This window comes from Hevea brasiliensis, chromosome 3, assembly GCF_030052815.1.
Source record: "Hevea brasiliensis isolate MT/VB/25A 57/8 chromosome 3, ASM3005281v1, whole genome shotgun sequence".
NCBI lineage: Eukaryota > Viridiplantae > Streptophyta > Magnoliopsida > Malpighiales > Euphorbiaceae > Hevea > Hevea brasiliensis.
In genome coordinates this window covers 107,269,922-107,288,331 of record NC_079495.1, presented here as the reverse complement: position 1 = coordinate 107,288,331, position 18,410 = coordinate 107,269,922, and the positions used below count along the sequence as shown (strand labels likewise).

The window sequence follows — 18,410 nt, the reverse complement described above, 5'->3', positions numbered from 1 at the left end:
TATACATGTAATTTTATATAGTATATATATAATTTTATTTCTTTTTTTCACTTTATTTATACTTTTTCATATTATTAATATTGCTTTTAAAAATAATACTAATATTTAGTGAATAAGGATAATATTTAAATATATTATATTTTTTTAATATATTAAGAAAATATAATAAAATTTTAATATCTAAGATATAAAAATAATCACTAATCAACTTCCAATAATTTTATATTTTTAATCAATTATTATATTAAATTATTATATTTTTACTATTTTTATTATAAAATCTTCATTAAGAAGTTTGACATTAAAGGCTGATAATCATTATGACCCTACGAAAAAATTTCTCTCTATCAATAGCGTTTGGTAATTAATGTGCCAAAAATTAAGTTAAATCGAGAACGATACCCAATTAATAGCTTAAAATTGAATAGAGAGATAATTAATACAATTAATAGCAACTTTTATAGTCTTGTGTATACAGCCCTCGAGAGCGAAAATTGGTATTACCTTAATTCATATTTGAATAGAACAATGGATACCATTTGGGTTGGTTATTAATAATGGTGGATAATTAGTAAATTTTTAATTAATAAATGTAATTACTTAATAAAACATTAATTAATTATTATTATTGTTGTTGTTAACAATCCTCATACCATTTCTTTATTTGTTGGATCTTGTTTTTCCATCTGCTCAAATTTGTTTTTGAAATTTTGAAGCTAGGACTTTATTCGCTTGTTCTCTTGCTTTGCTAGGAAAAGTTGAGAGAACAAGAACAATCACTACTGTGCTTTGGAATCGCATCTAATGTTGTGAGATTACAAGAATTTACCTTTTCATAAAAAAAATCTGGCAGCATCGTGATGTATAATCTCACATCATATGCCCGACCAACAAAAAATTGGCATGATTGATTGTATTTCATTTCTAGGCATCATCCAAAATTCCCAACAAGCACAAAGAAATAAGAGGGTGTTTCATAAACCCGACGAGAGATCCAACAAAACATACGAGCAATAAAGGGTTATGCAAGTGTTAAGCATCTCAGAATATAGCCACTTGAGTTATTATGTCATATGTATGTCAGTCATGAAACATTTTTGCAAAGAAAATTGCAAGCTGTCTTCGGTGGCCAAGCAGCAAAACAACACATTGCATGAACTATATTTTAGCATCTACTGTCCACATACAAGTTTTCAAAAGCAACAATTTACCAACTTTAGATTCAAAATCAGAGGTGAATATATGCAATTAATGACATAAGATGCTTGTATTTATTTGACTAGCCTCTCAAAGTAGAACCAAAAAATAAGTTAAAGACATACAAAATGCACACATCCATAACTTGTTCCTCATTGGAAGTTCATATGTTTAGAAGAATACTGCAATTGGTAGCACAATGAGATAAACATTCAGAAGGAAGCAATTCTAGAAGTTGCCACACAGTTATCTTACAGCAGTAGAATGTGAATGCTCCAAATGGTGGGCTGAATGATAAAATGAAGCTCAATCCTGTTCTCTGTTGAAAGGGATGACAGAAAAACATGACAATTCAGAAATTATTATTGCGTTGAACAGCTTTATGTTGTTAATTATTTTCTTTATCTCAAGTCACCTATTGGAGGACACCTCATTCTCCTCAGTATAACCATCCCCAGCATTTTACTTATTGATAAATTCATCCTTTATCTTTTGGGGAAACAAAGAGGAAGAAAAGGAGAGAACGTTTACTCTGTGTGGCAAAACTTACTTTGGTTTATCTGTTAACGTTACCAGAGATCTGAGCACACCAGGACTAATTTTGTCAGCAAGGGCACCCTTTTCTGAAATAAAAAAAGACTTCTCCTTTACATAGCTTTGTAGTTTGTTAGCCTCATAGTCAAGTCGTGCTTGATCTGCATTGCATCAAGGATAAGATTTGGGGAATTCATTATTCAAAAGTTATAAATTTCATGGAAAGAAATTTAATATGGTAAAGGAATTTTATTTACAAGGAACTAATGTTTATGTTTCGAAAATGATTGTTTCATTAATATTCATCAATCAGCAAAAATTTAAGATTAAGAAAGTCATATTTTCCAATAAAAATTTCAACAAAAAAAAAAGAAAGAGAGAAAGCAGGGAATTTAAAAAGGAAATATCAGTTCATGCTGAGAAGCTCAATGATTTGGAAGAATCTTTTATTACTTTCAATTTCACCAGAACATTGTTCAATTTTTTGAGCAGCCCTTGCTCAACAGCTATGCCAGAGATATTGATGAATGCCAGTCTATGGTAGGATGTCCCCAGTTCAAAAGCTCCCCTCCTTTTAGGAGTTGGGAGAGGATCAGCTATTGTACAGAGCCTTCCCCTGCTTTTTGCAACAGCTGTTTCCATGACTCATCTCCTAATGAATGCCAGTTACTGAAACTTGATTTCCATTTAAGTTTCACATAACAGAGCTTTTTATTGCTACTAAAAATGAGTAGCATTCCACAAGTAACACTTTCAGTTGATTTCTTAAAGTTTCACCACCTACAAACTGCCCAAACTCAAGCAGGAAGATTTGGGGAAAATTATATTTCCACGGCTAGCACATTCTACTAGAGTAATTTTAGCAGCAGCTCAACTATTCTGCAAGAGTATCCAGTCCCAGCACTATTTACAACTGAACTAAGAAATTTTATATGTGACAACGTCTTTCTAGTTAATTAGCATATTGATGAACTCACACATAACTGTATTGAAATAAAGTTCTAGAGACAACCTGCTTCCAAAATAGTGTGAGCAGCATGAAATGGTATACTAGCAAAGACATCAGTTCCTTGGAAGATCATCCATGTGCCCTCATCTGAATTGTGATTGCCACAGGTTGCACATACCTCGCTAACCAATGGCCTTGATGCAGACCTCCCAATATCCTTCATCATTGACTCAAAAGGAGAAGGAATACTGGTTTTGGTTGTCCGAGCCCTCTTCCTCAGTGCAGTAAGCGCTTCCCTATTCCCATTTCTCATTTTATCATTTTCAATCACCTGCACTTTCATCACTAAAAGTTACTGAAAAACTTGGTTTCTGACGAAAAAAAATTCTCAAAGAAAGAAGAAACATAAATAAGATATCTACAGCCACATGCAAAGTAACTTCAACAATTAGATTGAACAAAAACTTTGATTTCTCAAAATTCCTTATAATAATTGACCTAAAAAGTAGATGGCAACGTGTTCATTTCCCATCCTCACAAACTTTTGTACTCTGTGGTTTCAATTATCGAACCTTATTTTTCTTTACTTTCTCAAACAGGACAAATGTTTTTGGGGATGCATCACATAATTCCAATGGAGATTTTTCTTTTCCCTCCCAGTTTCTCGGAAAACAAACAAAATTGTTACATGTGAGATTAGACAAACATACACAAGTGTTATTTGAAGATACATAAGAGTTAAAAGGGGCACAAATGACCTGATGCCGGGCTAAAAGGAGGTGCTCAGCTTCGATTTCAAGCTCAACCAAGTTTTCCTGAAATTGCTTCATCGTCTCATCCATCTTTTGAATCCTTTATCAGAAACCTCAAATGAATAAATCATTTAAACATATCATAACTGCTTAAATAAAGCTAAGAAAACTCATTATTAACGTAAGCATAGCTGACTTGGCGGCCGGATTCTCGCCGGAAATAGACCTTCCGCCCTTCCTTCCCTCAAATTCTTTCTTAACTCTCGCCTCCGAAACCCTAGCGTCCTGCACTGCTGTTTGTTTCCTTGCAAAAATTTGTGAGTCAGAGGAGTGGGAGAGCGAGAGAAGCGACTGAAAAGCGGTAAAAGTCTCCTGAAGCTCGAAGCTCTTTCGATACTACAAAAACGCGTCGTTTGAGTACAATAAAACGGCATTGCATTGTCAACACTGCATGCCGTTTAATTAGCCCCATGGTGCCTGCACATTTGCGAAACGATGGTCGTGGTCGCGACTATAATCCGGGAACAACGAACCAAAATAATATGATGATGCTTGATTTTGATTATTATAATTATGGGTAATTTATTGTTTGATGTTTAATGATTTGATTTTTTTTAATGAAAATTTGATGGAACATAAGAATTTTTTGTTTTTTTATAATTACTTTTTTTTCTTTTATAAATAGTCTATATTATTCATATAGTAAGAGAGTGAAAAGGAAATCTGTAAGCAATTTTCTAAAATTTTAAAACCAAAATAATAAACTATTTTTAGTTTTTGAGAGATGAAAACCATAAACAAAAAATGTTACAGTTTTAGTTTTTATATTTTAAAAATTATGATATTTAATCTATTCATTTTATTTTAATTAAATTGTTTAATCATTTTATTAAATTTTTTTATTAGTTAATTAATTTTAATATCAGTCAAATTATCATTTAGTTGTTTTATTTTAAAATATAAAAATAAAATAATTAATTTTATTAAAATATAAAAATTTATAGTTAATTTTATTAAAATATAAATATTAAATAATAATTTTTTTCTTAAAATTAATATTAAATTACACTGTAATAAATTAGTTCCATTTATAATCATTTCTTTTAATAAATTTTTTTAAAACATTATCTATTGAATTTAATTAAAACTAAAATAAACTAAAATTATATTCAATACAAGATTAGAATTGAAAAAACTATAAGAATCAATTCCAATCCCTTAATCAATTCCAATCCCTAAATCATTAAATCAGATTCAAACTTGATCTTACCTGTCTCCGTTAGAATACATAAACTTTTTTTAGAATAAATTATATGTAATAAAATAATAAAATTAAATTTTCTGATTTCTATTTTATAAAAAAATTAAATTAAAATAATTTAATTATTTCACTTATTATTTTTCTAAATATTATAATTTAGAAAAATAAAATTAATTGAATTAAATTATTATAAACCTTTAATTTGCAAACAGGTTGAAATACTTCAATTCTCAAAAAAAATTAAACAATATAAAAAGAGTGGTTAAAAAAATATTATATTTTAAGTATATAAATGTATAAGTATATTTTATATTTAATTATTTGAATATAAATAATAAGATAAAACGGAAGGTAATATATTTAACACATAAACTAGATAATGTACATTAATGTAAATATTTATGTTTTATATAATATCAGAAAAACAATTATTCTTTTTTATTTGAAATTAATCACGTCATTTTATTTCTTTAAATATAAGATAATTGTTATGCTCATTTTATTACAATATATTAAATTTAATATATATATATATATATATATATCAAATAATATTTATATTTGTTAAAAATATTTCAATATCTTTTTTTTATTAATATTTCGATATTTTCATAGTTTAAAAGCCTCAATATATTTAGGGAAATTGATATTGAAGTCTTTGCTTATACTTCTCTTCTTTATTTACTTTTACATTCGCATAGCTTGATTTACACAGGAAAGAAAATAATGAGGATAAAAAAAAAAAGTAATGATTAATGAAGATAATAATCTTTTTATTTTATGTTTGAATTATGAGGTAAAATATTAAAAGGAATTTTAAATTTTTGACTAATAAAGTTATAATTCTATTAGTAAATGTTAAAAAAAAATCTAAAAAATATAAGAATAATTTTGTAAATTTTAAACATTTTCTTCTGAATTTCTTTTTAATTTAAAAAGGAAATAGGAATAAAATTTAACGTTTATCTTCTTTTCAAAATTTTCTTTTCTTTTTATTTTTCTCTTTAACAAATCATAGATTTAGTAGAAAATAAAGTTATTTTCCTTTCAAATTTCATTTTCTACCTTATTTTCCTTTAATTCAAACATAACATTAATGACTGCTTTATGAGATTGCTCATCATTATCGCTATTAATATATGAACATTATAATGACTATGAAATGTATCATTGGATAATAATAGAAGAACATATGATATGTGATTATATAAAGTAATTATTGTTTATATTCGTTTAATTTTATATATTCGTATAAAATAATATATTTTAATTAATAATTTATTTTTTATATTTTATTTATACTTATTTAAAAAATAATATTTAATAAATTATAATTATTAACGTAAATATATTTTATATTTAATTACTCATTTATATAAGAAATTCAAATAATAAATTTTCATTATATAAAAATTAAATTTAATATAATATTATTATTTATTTTAAATTATTTTAAACCTGATTATATATTTAAAAAATTAATTTTATCAAAATCGAATTGATCCTGAAAATACTTTAACCATTATTGTAGACATCATATTTTGACCGACCTTCGAAGGCAATGTTTTTTTTTAAATTGAAACTTTATTATCTGTTCTCAACCGATGTCCCGATCACAGGTAGCTTTTTTCAAACTTACTGATGGCTTGTCCCTGGAACAAATCGATCTCATGCTCAAGATAGATTGCTTTCCGATCCCTTGGTCTTTATCAGATGAGTTCGAGTAAATATTGGATCTCCGAACCATCCAATCTTGCCTGCTGTTGTTCTCCGATCTCTCTATGTACAAATATCGCAAAATTCCATTTGACTAATGTTGTAAATGGGCTTCTCACTTGAATTGCCTAAATATTCCTCAAAATAAAGTTAAGGTTTTTATCCGGTCTAATAATGGTTCCAACCTTAAAAGTTAAAGTCAGTGTCAAATCTTTGCAATTTTAATATTCTAAAGTTCCATTCGGTATTTGGTCATGGCTCCGTCCGATCTCATGTTCGCTTGTAATATTTTTCCAATCTCTTTGAGTAATTTGATATCTTTTGATTAATACTCGCTCTTAGGTTTAATATTCAACTGCATTCAATCAATTAAGTACTCAGACAATTTGGTTTGGATGCTTTCCGATCTTATTAAGAAATTGAACATAAAAGACTTCAATTCATTTCAAAATAAAAATGTACAAGTCATTCGGCAGGAGAGTTTCCCCTAACCTGCTCTCCGAGTACAGTATCAGTTCTATCATCCTCTCTCTCTCTCTCAGGCTCCTCCTCGCTCTCCTCTTCACCTCTGGGACATGATCCACCATCCAGGAGAAGTCTTTCTCAGGATAGCTCCTTACAAGCTCGGCCAGAAGATCGCCATGAGCATTCACATAAGCACCAGCTTTCCTCGCCACGACCTTTTCTTCTTTCACTTTGATCTCCTCGATAAGGCGATTGACATCGGCAGTTCAGTAGGCCCGAGCTTCTTCAAGTTCCCGCTCCAGTTCAGCTATCCTATCCTTATAAGATTTCATTCGACCCTCAATCTCAGCGATGTAGTCCTGAGCAGACAAAAGTTGAGTTTTGGCGGAAGTAGCGTCTTGGACCGCCTTCAGAATTTCTTGTCTCAAAAGATGAGCCTTTTATCTGATTATATGTTGATTCACAAGGCTCTCTACGCTCAAGCTCATCGTTTGAGCCAGGAGGTCGTCAATGCTATCCGGAGTCAGCCTATTCCGGTCATCCTGAAAGCAGATGTTGGCACCCAAAACCTTGGCTAGGCCAAGATTCCTCCGAACCGAGCGATTCTTCTCTAGTGAGTGGATGAGGACCTGGACACCTTGAGAGAGGGTCCTCACAGCAGGTTGGGAAGACCCTCCTTCCACACTTGAAGAAACCGGCGGAGGTGGTGGTTCATCTTGTCGAGGAGGGGAAGGAGCGATCTCTATCTCTGAGGTCGGCTGTCCCGAAGGTTGGGACGAAGAGCCCGGCACTTCTATCGAGTCTCGCCCTGGAGTCTGGGATACAGCAGCAATTTTCATTTCTTGCACTTTCCGGGCGACCTCCCTTTTTCCCTTACGGCTCTCCTTTGCGCCCTCGCCTCCATCCATACCTGCACAAAAAATGAGTTAGTGAGATCACCTAAATCAGGAGGCTAAAGATTTTGGTTATACCAATCCCGGGTCCAAGGTCAGAGAGCTGCAGCTCATAATCCTCATGGGCGATCATTTGCATTAGCCACCACTTAAGTTCGGCCATAACTGCATCTAAACATGAATACTTGTGAGTAGCCGCCTGACCCTTCAGCTCTTTTACCATGACATCCTCGTCTCTATTTAGGGTGATCTTCTTTGGAACTGAAGGGACCAGGTGCTGCCAACTGCGCGGGATACCCTCAAAGCCATTCGGGATCTTACTCCTCAATATGAAGAACCGATTCTTCCAATTCTTCAATGAAGAAGGAAGATTGGTAAAAAGCCCACAATACGGCTTGGCTTGGAAAAACCAATACTCGTCGTCCTTTCACCAAGTGAGCCTATGCAACTCAGCAAAAACCTTTACTGTAGGCTCGAGCTTCTTAGCTCGGCATAAGCCTCTGAAAGCCATCAGAGTCCGCTAAGAGTTCAGGTGCACTTAAGCTACACAGACATGATGGAACTTCAGAACGGCTCTAAAGAATTCATCTAGGGGGAACCGAAGCCCGGCCTTCAATTGTTCTTCATATACCATGAGCATATCATTTTCTTCAAAGAAATGGTCAACTCGAAGATCGCTATGACATCTGATGAGCTCGAAAGAGTCAGTCCGAAGGTTGTATTCTTGACTAATAGACTGCATATTGGTTTCCTTGAGGACCGACGGTAACTAATCCACGGGTAAGTTTTCTTTCCCTGAAGAAGATGCTTATTTTGACTTAGCCGCTAGATCGTAGGCTGAGACAGAGGTTGTAGAAGGTTCGGGTCGCCCGCTCAGCCTAACCACCTCAACTTCGTCTGATGTCCATGAGATATGAATGGAGAGAGGACTAGCAGCTCTCTGACCGCCGATACCGCTCATTTTCAGAAAACAAAGGTGAGAACCAACCAAGAAAATATCAAAACCCTTATCAGAGTATGAATCGGTTCTTGAAAACTTTAGAAAGAGAGAGGGAGTGTTGAAATCGCTAGGGGAAGGTCTGAAAATGACATAAGGAAACAAATGACTAACCTTTTCCCTATATATACCCGTCTGAGCATTAAATGCTTATGAAGTCTCAAGTGATGCATCGGTTAGAGGGATCGGGCTGCCTCCATGACACGTCACAAGAAGATTCCAGAAACATAGTAAAAAAGTCAGATAAATGAGATCGGTCAACAAAGGTCATTGGATTGAATAAATTTCCAAACCCACAAATCGGCGAATGGAGATTCATCTAGGGATCAAATCGAGTATATTTATCAGAGATTGAAAAATAACCAATGCAATAATAAAACAAAAACATTCAAGTAAAATTTCATTTCATTTCCAAACGATCAGATTACATCATTTGGGTGATCTCAAAAGATCAGATTACATCATTTGGGCGATCTCTCAAAATCAACACTACATTCTACCTAGCTTAAGACTACTCAGAAGCCTAGAATGCTGGCCTATGTCAAAGCCTAGTCTTGTGGCTGAATTAAAAGATGTGTTTGATATGAAAGCCAACAATAAATACTGGGCAGATGTACAACTCAGATGAGGTGACTATGACTCTCATGATATTGAGCGGCGTCATTGTTGATGTCATCGACTAGAATCGAGTTGCAGTCGGGACCCTCGAGATGGTAAAGAACCAAGTGAACTTCAAGAGGCGGTCACCGATATTAATATTGAAATTAACAGTCCTCTTGTCAGAGATCGGTCTACAAGCCATGCCGATGGGCCGACCCGAGATCGGTGCGGTAGTTAGTTTATACCTTGATCGGTTAATTAGTCTAGTTCCCTCACCATCATCGATTGACACCTTCATGAACTTCTGATCACCGGAGTTGCTCATTTTCAGGAAATGAACAAAGAAAGCATTCGAAAAAAGATTAAAGTGGCTGTCATGGGAAGGATTCTTGTTGGAAAAGCTAAGAACTGAAGAATGAAACATTGAAAATTCACAGGAGAAAGTTGTGAATATGCAAAGGAAAATCCCTCGGCATATATATAGGGCATAGGCATTTATTGCGGAACTCGAAGTGGGCTCATCAGTAACTGAATAATTTATTGTTTTGACCAATACAGGTCAGATTGAGTAGGAGGTTGGAAAATAGTGAGATCGAAAAATAAAAAGACCGGATGCAAAAGAAGATAGAGATCGGAATAACAATCTTAAGATGGGTCAGTCACAATATGATCGGAAGAAATAGGGGACGACCTATAGAGATCGGAGAATGCAAAGGGGTTAAATAACTTCCGATCAGAACTTTCAATTAACTCCCTTCACTGTCAGATCCGAGTTAGTTAAAGCATTGCAGGCATGATCAGATCCTCACCACACATCTCATTTACAAGGACGCCCTCCTAACCAGGCCCTCCTAGCCGCTATACGCCAAACGGTTAAAGCAGCCCTGTACATTCCAATCTACATCGTTGATTATAATTGTAAGGATGGATCTGGAGCCCTCAGCTTAAAAGCAAATGACAGATTCGGCGCCTTTTGTTCCCAGCCTTTGGATCCATTTCGTAAGGCGAGACCCTTGACCGTTGGATCAAGGGAAGAAAGGACAAATATTATGAATGGAATCCTGACCCTCCATTTTTATTCTCTTCAATTCTCAGACATCAGATTATATCCTTTTGAATCTAAGCCTTCCGTCTCCCCCTGATAAGATCCTGACCCTTCATTTTGAACACCCATTCCCTATAAATACCTACATGCAATACTATAGGAAGGAGGTGGTAATTATCGTGGAAAGACTCTGAACTTTGATTCAGTATTGCTGCTTGTCATTCGGAGCTTTCAAAGTGTTGAGAAACTTTGAAAACCAGTTTTTTGAAGTATTTCATTTCAAAGAGCTCTAAATCCCGTGATTTTCATTTTCAATACCTGTGCACTACCCTGTGAACCCATCTTCACTCCGCCTCATTCTCATCACTTTAATATCTGTGCATTGCCTTCTGAGCTCAACCTCATTCCACTTTATTCCTATTACCTCGGGTAAGCTCAAGCTCTTTGGCCGTCTGCTCTCAGCTCTCCAAGATTTGTGGATATCGGAATTGGCTTGCCTGCCTCCCCAACTTTCCACAGGTAAGCGTTTAAACTGTCATTTTGTTGAATATTCTTGGTTTCTTTTCTCAAGTTTTCTTTTAAAGTTTTTTTTTTATCCAGTCATACAAAATCTCATAATAGGTTATCTTAGCCTGTAGTTATTTCCTTTGTCTTCTTTTTATTCATTCGTAAATTTCATTTATCGTCACCTCGTTTTCATTCCTTTTGAGAGTAGATGTTGGAGTCATTTGTGACTCATAAATACTCTAAAAGAATATAGGTAGGAGTACTTTAACATGAGGGTTTTTGGTATGAATAAATGAAAAATGATAAAGGAAAATCGGTGTAGCAAAGGTCGAATAAGTCGGAAATAAGATTAGGTCAAACAAATAAGTTATGAGATCGGGCCTTGGAACGAGCCCAGACGATAAGACAACAGCTGGGGAATCAAGATGAGTTCAGATCTCGGACGAGCAACTAAAAAGAGATCGGATGTCACAAACTAAAGAGTTCTGACAAAACGATCATGTGGAAGATCGGCAAGGAGTTCGGCCTATCGACCGCTATCTAGTTATAAAGTCCCGTAGGCTAGGAAAAACTTTACACATGGGTTTCCTATGTCTTCGGTATTTCATTCCCATATAAAAGGAATCAAGAAAGACCCTTTGCCTTAATCCCCAGTTTGAAGTTCTTATAAAATGCCGTTCTTATCAATATATTAAGAGATCGAGGGAGAGTTCTTATTCGAACTCAGCCTAATTTTTTAATGCAATATATTAAGAGATCGAGGGAGAGTTCTTACTCGAACTCAGCCTAATTTTTTAATGCAATATATTAAGAGATTGATGGAGAGTTCTTATCCGAACTTAGCCTAATTTTTCAATGCAATATATTAAGAGATCGGGGGAGAATTCTTACCCGAACTCGGCCTAATTTTTCAACGTAATATATTAAGAGATCGGGAGAGAGTTCTTACCCGAACTCGGCCTAATTTTTTTATGCAATATATTAATAGATCGGGGGAGAGTTCTTACCCGATCTCAGCTTAATTTTTAACGCAATATATTAAGAGATCGGAAAAGAGTTCTTACCCAAATTCTTAGCCAAAATCTTAATAAAATATATAGAGGTCGGGGAAAGTTCTTACCCGAAATCATTCGCTTAAATTTTAATAGAATACATTAAGAGATCGGGAGAGAGTTCTTACCCGAATTCTCTTAACTTAGATTCAAATTAAAATATACTAAGAGATTGGGGGAGAGTTCTTACCCCAGCTCTCGAATTAAATTCTTAACACACCAAGGGATTGGCGAGAGAGTTCTTCCCAAACTATCTTGAATATTAGGTTGAGGCTCGATGGAGAGTTCTCCTCAAAGCACTCATATTTATAGGACAAAAATTTCCCCCTGAGAATATCGCAACTTCAGTATTCATATTAACCCCCTAAAAATCTATTACACAACACCTATTCACTGAAGGGTCATCTCATATACTCGTGTTATTGGGTAACAAAAAATAGTGAAATATCAAATATTCCTTTTATCCGTACAAAGGATTAACATCATCATTATAACCCCCAAATTATCAATTTATAAAGAGCACAACATTAAATCTGCTTACACTCGTTAAGGGATGAGGCGGGGTGCCTAACACCTTCCCCACTCGCATACGCACCCTGAACCTAGAATCTCTATTTTCAAAGTGATTTTTTTTTATTTTTATAAATAATTTTCTTTAATTTCCCTCAAATTAAAGTGACGACTCCTCACTTTTTTCACTTCGGTGAGAATCGTTTGGCGACCGCAAAATACTTGCGATAATTATTATTTCTAATGAAACAGGACAGAAATAACCATTATTAAAAGACTGTTTTCAGCTTAACCCTTTTACTTTTATCTAAAAAGGGTTTTTTTATTACGATTTAAAATCGAAACTAGAATTAAATTGAAATTAGAATATTAATAAGTATTTAATATAAGTTGTTTGACACTCTTATTTTTAAATGAGATCGATGATTCGATATTTATAAATTAAAAAAATATTTATTAAGAGTATTTTACCCTTTAATATGCAGACCAACGTGAATAAAATTAATCGTAATTTATTAAATTAAGGACATCTGTAAAATATATAAAAAAAATGGGAATTGGAATTATCAGTTAAATGCCTACTTGCTTCATTCTTAAATTCTTGCTGTTTTGGAACTTTTGTGTTATCAAATGTCAACAAATGATGAAGCTTCCTTGGGTACGGCTCGGGCCGCTCGGCCCACATTATGGGTAGAGACCTGAGAGCTTTTCTCTGCTTTGCCGCAGCGGATCATAAGTCATAGCCTTCTACTCTTGCAGCGGAACCGCGAAGACCGATCAAATAAGAGAAAAGTAAAAAACGACACATCGTCTAGAAGGGGGTAACAAAATCAAAACCATTTCAAAATATCAAATGCCGAAGCTCACAGGCATTCGCATTCTACTCCAAAAACCAAGAGATCATATATTTTCGGAACTTTCTCGGGAAAATCGCGACAATTTTCTCGAGAAAATCAAAGTTTTCTCTTTCAAAGTCATAATTTCTTTTTTTTTTTTTTATGATGGAATTATCAAAATTTGGAGCTCTGTTTGTGTTAGTCGCATTAGTTTGGATTCAATCTGGAGCTTCGCTTCGATCGCAGAGAACTGAACAGGCTTACGTGACGCTATTGTATGGAGATGAATTCCTGTTGGGAGTTAGGGTGTTGGGGAAGTCGATTAGAGACACTGGATCGAATAAGGACATGGTGGTTTTGGTCTCTGATGGTGTCTCTGATTACGCCATGAAGCTTCTTGAGGTAAATAATTGCGGTGATCTCTGTTTGTTTGGTTGTCTAGAAAATCCTGGTTAAGATAGAGTAAATTTTTGGCAATTGTATATGAATTTATTTTTCCATGTATTCTTGTTTGCTCCTCGAATTCAATGTGTCTTTGTAATGAAGAAAAGATAACAAAACCGTAACTCAATTAGTTAGCCGTAAGACTGGCTAAAAGGCCATTTGATTTCTATATTCATTAAAATTCTAGCTTTATTATAGGTTCTGTATGGATGCTAAGGCAGTACAAAGTGTTGTGATGCTAACTGAGTAAAATTTTTACGAAGCACTTTTTTGGATAAATGAAGCTGATTATTCAGTTTTTTATTTTTAATAAAAAGAGGTGTTTACTGAAAATGCCACTGATGCAGCTAATTGGACTAATTGAGGTGAAAATTATAGTTTTTGGTTTTACAAGAAGGGATACTGAGATACATTTTTGCATATTTTCCGAAGTTTTACTGTTGTGAAATTATTGTCTAAGCAAGGTATTGCTTAGTTTTAATCTTCTACTTTTTGTCTGGGTTTTATCGGTTGAATAATTCACAGGCTGACGGGTGGATAGTGGAGAAGATTAGCTTGTTGGCAAACCCTAATCAAGTGCGGCCAAAGAGGTTTTGGGGTGTATACACCAAGCTTAAAATCTTTAATATGACTAGCTATAAGAAAGGTAAATTTCTTCTGACCAAATTGCTTTGAGTGTATGGATGAAACTTTGCAAATGTGCATTTAAATATTCTAGATTGGTTTTTCCAACTAGCAAAGTGCTCCCAACGAAAGAAGGAAAAAAGAAAGTTGAAACTGGAAATAATACAATACTTTTTCATTATATTGGCGTGGATTTTGAAGTGCTGTTTTGAGTTTGTTTTATCTGTATACGCATGTGTATTTTGTTGGGATTCTAAATGCAAAAACTTGCGTAATATTATCTACATAAAGATTAAAGCTACTGATTCCTGCTACAAGAAGAAGATGACAATTAGTTAGAGGAAATTATGGTATCAGATTGTGTTAAATATTCAAAATCTGCCTCTGACAATTTGTTACTTTTGCTTTCCTGTGTCCTTTCAATTTTGAGTCTGAGCTGTTTGAGGTTATCTTTTATCCCTTTTTCTTCACTAACGATTGATGTGGCACTTGTTTTGATACACTTCTCTAATACATTCCTGGGTACTCCTTTTTTGCAGTTGTATATCTAGATGCGGATACTATTGTGATTAAAAGTATTGAGGATCTATTTAAATGTGGAAAGTTCTGTGCTAACCTGAAGCATTCTGAGAGATTGAATTCAGGAGTTATGGTAGTGGAGCCATCTCAATCAGTTTTCAATGACATGATGACTAAAGTGAACACTTTGCACTCTTACACTGGAGGTGAAGCATTTCATTCTATATCATTTCTAGTTATAGTCCAGTGCGAAATCACACTCATCAATTGTGATGTTTCCGTTAATTTAAATACTTCGTCTTTGCTTTTGTTAGTTGAGTATTTAACCTTTGGACCTTTAACTTTACTAAAGCCAAAGTCCTAGTGGACGTCTTTGGATTATTATGTTTGCTTCATCAAGAAGAAAAACCTTATTATTGGACCTGATCTATTACTGGGTAAAACTGGTATTTTCCTATGTGACAACAATAATGAATGGTGTCATCTTTAGGCACTTTTTGAAAATTGGACTGAATTATGGTTGCAAAGCACTTAATTTACTCAAATACAACCTTTTAGTCCTTTTCAGTTTCTATGGCTCAAGGTAATTCTCGATGCTATGTATATTTTTTATTTTATATATCCATAAGTTCATGCTGGCTACTGCTACTTCTTATGAAGGAGCTATCTAGTCTTGTTGATTTTGTTATCTTTACCAAAACCTCTCTTGTTATGTTTCTCTTTTTTATAGGTATTATCATTGAATTGTTTGGGATCTTTTTGCTTCTTTTTTTTTTTTTTTGATAACAGGAGATCAGGGGTTTCTGAACTCATATTACTCCGACTTTCCCAATGCACATGTTTTCCAGCCTAATTTACCCCAGGAAGTGTTGAATTCTAGACCTGTACCAGCTATGGAGCGACTCTCTACTCTATATAATGCAGATGTTGGTCTCTACATGCTTGCTAACAAGGTATTAGATGCATGCATATTGCAATGATTAATAACAGGTTGATAAGCCAGTTTCACTTGCCTAATTATTACTGATAGTATTGATTATTGCACCTTCGCACCCATGGGTAAAGGTGGAGTGCCAGCTGTGGTGCAATAACGTAGACTAAGTTGATAATTACACATTTTTCATTCTTCCTAGTAAAGCATGTAATCCTTATTACATAATATCTCATGGGTTGGTATTTCGCATAGAAATTTGTTAGCTAGCATGGATAGTGAAAATTTTTGTTTCTACTTTTATTTTATCAAGGGACTATTTTGTGAATCATGTAACCTTTATTTCAACTGAGAGAGCAATAATTCTACTTACTAATTTGTATTTAATTTTCAAATTGTATATCCTGACCTTTTTGTGTGTTTCATATGCAGTGGATGGTAAATGAGTCTGAACTACATGTTATTCACTATACACTTGGCCCCCTTAAGCCATGGGATTGGTGGACATCCTGGCTTTTAAAACCTGTTGATGTCTGGCAGGTTTTTACTCCTACTACCTCCAGCAAGTTAACTGTGTATTTCTCCTTTTACAACTATTTAAGAGGATTTATGGATTACCAAAATTTTCTTTGCTAATGCTGCAGACTGCCAGGGAACAACTTGATGAATCTCTTCCTGGGACTGGAGGTGGCAGAAATCCTAATGATGAACTGCTTGTCAAGTTTCTTTTTATGTTGCCATTATGTGCTGTATTCTTCAGTTGCTATCGATCATTTCTTCAGGTTAGTTGTCTAGTTATGCGTTACTCCGATGTTCTCAAGGAAGTTTTTCTTTTTTGGTCATTTGGATTTGATAGTGTATTATGTTCGGAGCAGACACGGGCATTTTGCAGAAGTTCATTATGTGATCATATGAGACACCTCTACTACAGAATTAGATCTAATGGATATGCTGGTGTTTCTTCATCATCTACCTTCAGTTCAGCCAATCATGTTAGTCTCCTCTTCCTTTCTTGCCAGTTTGATGGGGATGATTGCTCACAGCATAATTATTGTCTTAAAAATAATGGTCATGTGTGATTATTTTATGTTTCCTTTCTTCAGTTCGACAGTTCTTTATGGATCTTAAAGGTTTTTGTGGTGATGTTAAACAGTTCTCTAATGATGCGCAGTCAAAGGTGCCTGCCTGTTTGGGTGGTCTTTCCATCTGTGTGTGTTTTATGGCTGCTTTGGTGTCTCTTGCATGTAGCCTTGCAATTGTGCCTAGACAAGTGATGCCTTGGACTGGTTTGCTCTTAATGTATGAGTGGACATTCACGATCTTCTTCCTTTTATTTGGAGGTTTTCTTCGTTTGACCTATATTTGGGGAAAGATGACAGCTGCTCAAGTATCTCTTCCCTCACTTCCTGAATCTCTTGATTGTGATTCTGGAAAAGGTTTGTAGACCTGGATTACATATTTATAGCTCATTTGTTTCTTTAAACTGGTGAAGTTTGTTGATATGCTTGTAACTGTGACAGGCCATCTACGGCAAGGATCATCTTGTGATGTTGCTGCTTGGTATTATGGGTTAGGAATGGCATTTCTGGCTGTTGCTGCCCCAGCTTTGCCATGTATTTTTGGGATTACTGCTCTTTTTTTGAGGTAATTTTCTTGAGCAAAGTACTGAAAATGTCAATGCTTTGATAATCTCCTTCTTAAGAACTTGAATTTTTCTTTTGTTTTATAGAACCCTGGGAAGAAGGGAAACTGAAACATGGTATGTGATTTCTTTACAGGTTAGGCTTGGTGGCTGCTGGAGGCATTGTTTTGGCATCTTTCATGACGTATGCTTCTGAGCACCTTGGAATCAGATCATTTTTGAAAGGTTTTGAAGATAGGGACATAACACGAGCAAGGAGTATATGTGTCTGAAGCCGACTGGCATCTTAAAGATGATGAATGTTGGTGTACTTGTAATTTATGCAACATTAATTAATTGATTGAGATTGTCAGATTAGAGAAATGCCTTTATTCGAAGGGGGGTTTTTGTTGTAATATTGAACATGTTTGATCACAGTTTTAAGTACAATGCTTCATTCAATTTTGAGCCTTCCAAAATGAAACTTGCAAATGTAAATGTTTGAAAATGTCACTATGCTAATCACATATTTTCTGGCTTCTTTATGGTTTTTGATTATCTTTTGGAGCAGCAATTGATGCCATGGTTGGAGTTTTGGAGCAGCAATTGATGCCATGGTTTGGAGTACAGTGTTCAACCCTTATGTTAGTTGCTTCACCTTTTTCAGGGATATATTCACTTAGACATGGGCTTGGTCCGAGTTTGTACCAGAACTGATTGGGTTAAAATTGACTGAAATTGGTCAAATTCAGATTTGATCAGAATTATTTTGATTCAAACCATAATTGAATCAATGGAATTGATTTTGACTAATTCGATTCAGGTTTGATTTAAAATCGAATTTCACTTCTAAAAATTATCTGTTGGATTGGATTTAACCGATTGAATTGAATAGGAATTGAACATTTGAATCCGAGGGGTATCCTCCAATTTGATTCTGAATCTTTTGTAATTAGC

The 18,410-nt window shown here is 34.4% G+C and overlaps 2 protein-coding genes across 5 annotated transcripts; one reads left to right on the top strand and one right to left on the bottom strand.

The window, feature by feature from the left end:
- Positions 1-1,241: 1,241 nt before the first annotated feature.
- On the bottom strand, positions 1,242-3,932 carry LOC110668169 (uncharacterized). 3 transcript variants are annotated; one of them, XM_021829308.2, is made up of 5 exons: positions 3,614-3,932; positions 3,439-3,532; positions 2,744-3,011; positions 1,748-1,892; positions 1,242-1,516 (listed from the first exon to the last, which is right to left on the bottom strand). In XM_021829308.2, exons 1-5 carry the CDS (start codon positions 3,619-3,621, stop codon positions 1,504-1,506), a joined length of 528 nt encoding a protein of 175 aa, XP_021685000.2. In that variant the 5' UTR covers positions 3,622-3,932; the 3' UTR covers positions 1,242-1,503. The 3 variants fall into 3 exon arrangements, with proteins under 3 accessions (XP_021685000.2, XP_021685002.2, XP_021685001.2); XM_021829310.2 differs by having other exon boundaries at positions 3,659-3,932; XM_021829309.2 differs by having other exon boundaries at positions 3,629-3,928.
- A 9,310-nt stretch (positions 3,933-13,242) lies between these two features.
- On the top strand, positions 13,243-17,915 carry LOC110668180 (inositol phosphorylceramide glucuronosyltransferase 1). 2 transcript variants are annotated; one of them, XM_021829332.2, is made up of 10 exons: positions 13,243-13,716; positions 14,284-14,404; positions 14,922-15,107; positions 15,691-15,854; positions 16,265-16,372; positions 16,477-16,614; positions 16,708-16,824; positions 17,004-17,268; positions 17,353-17,476; positions 17,611-17,915. In XM_021829332.2, the coding sequence occupies exons 1-10, from the start codon at positions 13,477-13,479 to the stop codon at positions 17,744-17,746; spliced, it is 1,599 nt and encodes a 532-aa protein (XP_021685024.1). In that variant the 5' UTR covers positions 13,243-13,476; the 3' UTR covers positions 17,747-17,915. The 2 variants fall into 2 exon arrangements, with proteins under 2 accessions (XP_021685024.1, XP_021685022.1); XM_021829330.2 differs by having other exon boundaries at positions 13,244-13,716; positions 16,986-17,268.
- Positions 17,916-18,410: the final 495 nt, after the last annotated feature.

What these genes read in the sequence shown, in the direction of transcription:
- LOC110668169 (XM_021829308.2), bottom strand. An exon ending in TCCTTTTAGCCCGGCATCAG is followed by an intron (nt 3,012 to 3,438) that starts GTCATTTGTGCC and finishes ATGAAAGTGCAG; the next exon opens with GTGATTGAAAATGATAAAAT. An exon ending in TCACACTATTTTGGAAGCAG is followed by an intron (nt 1,893 to 2,743) that starts GTTGTCTCTAGA and finishes GATGCAATGCAG; the next exon opens with ATCAAGCACGACTTGACTAT.
- LOC110668180 (XM_021829330.2), top strand. Translation starts at nt 13,477, where the DNA reads ATGATGGAATTATCAAAATTTGGAGCTCTGTTTGTGTTAGTCGCATTA. An exon ending in TCTACATGCTTGCTAACAAG is followed by an intron (nt 15,855 to 16,264) that starts GTATTAGATGCA and finishes TTTCATATGCAG; the next exon opens with TGGATGGTAAATGAGTCTGA. An exon ending in TGATTGTGATTCTGGAAAAG is followed by an intron (nt 17,269 to 17,352) that starts GTTTGTAGACCT and finishes TAACTGTGACAG; the next exon opens with GCCATCTACGGCAAGGATCA.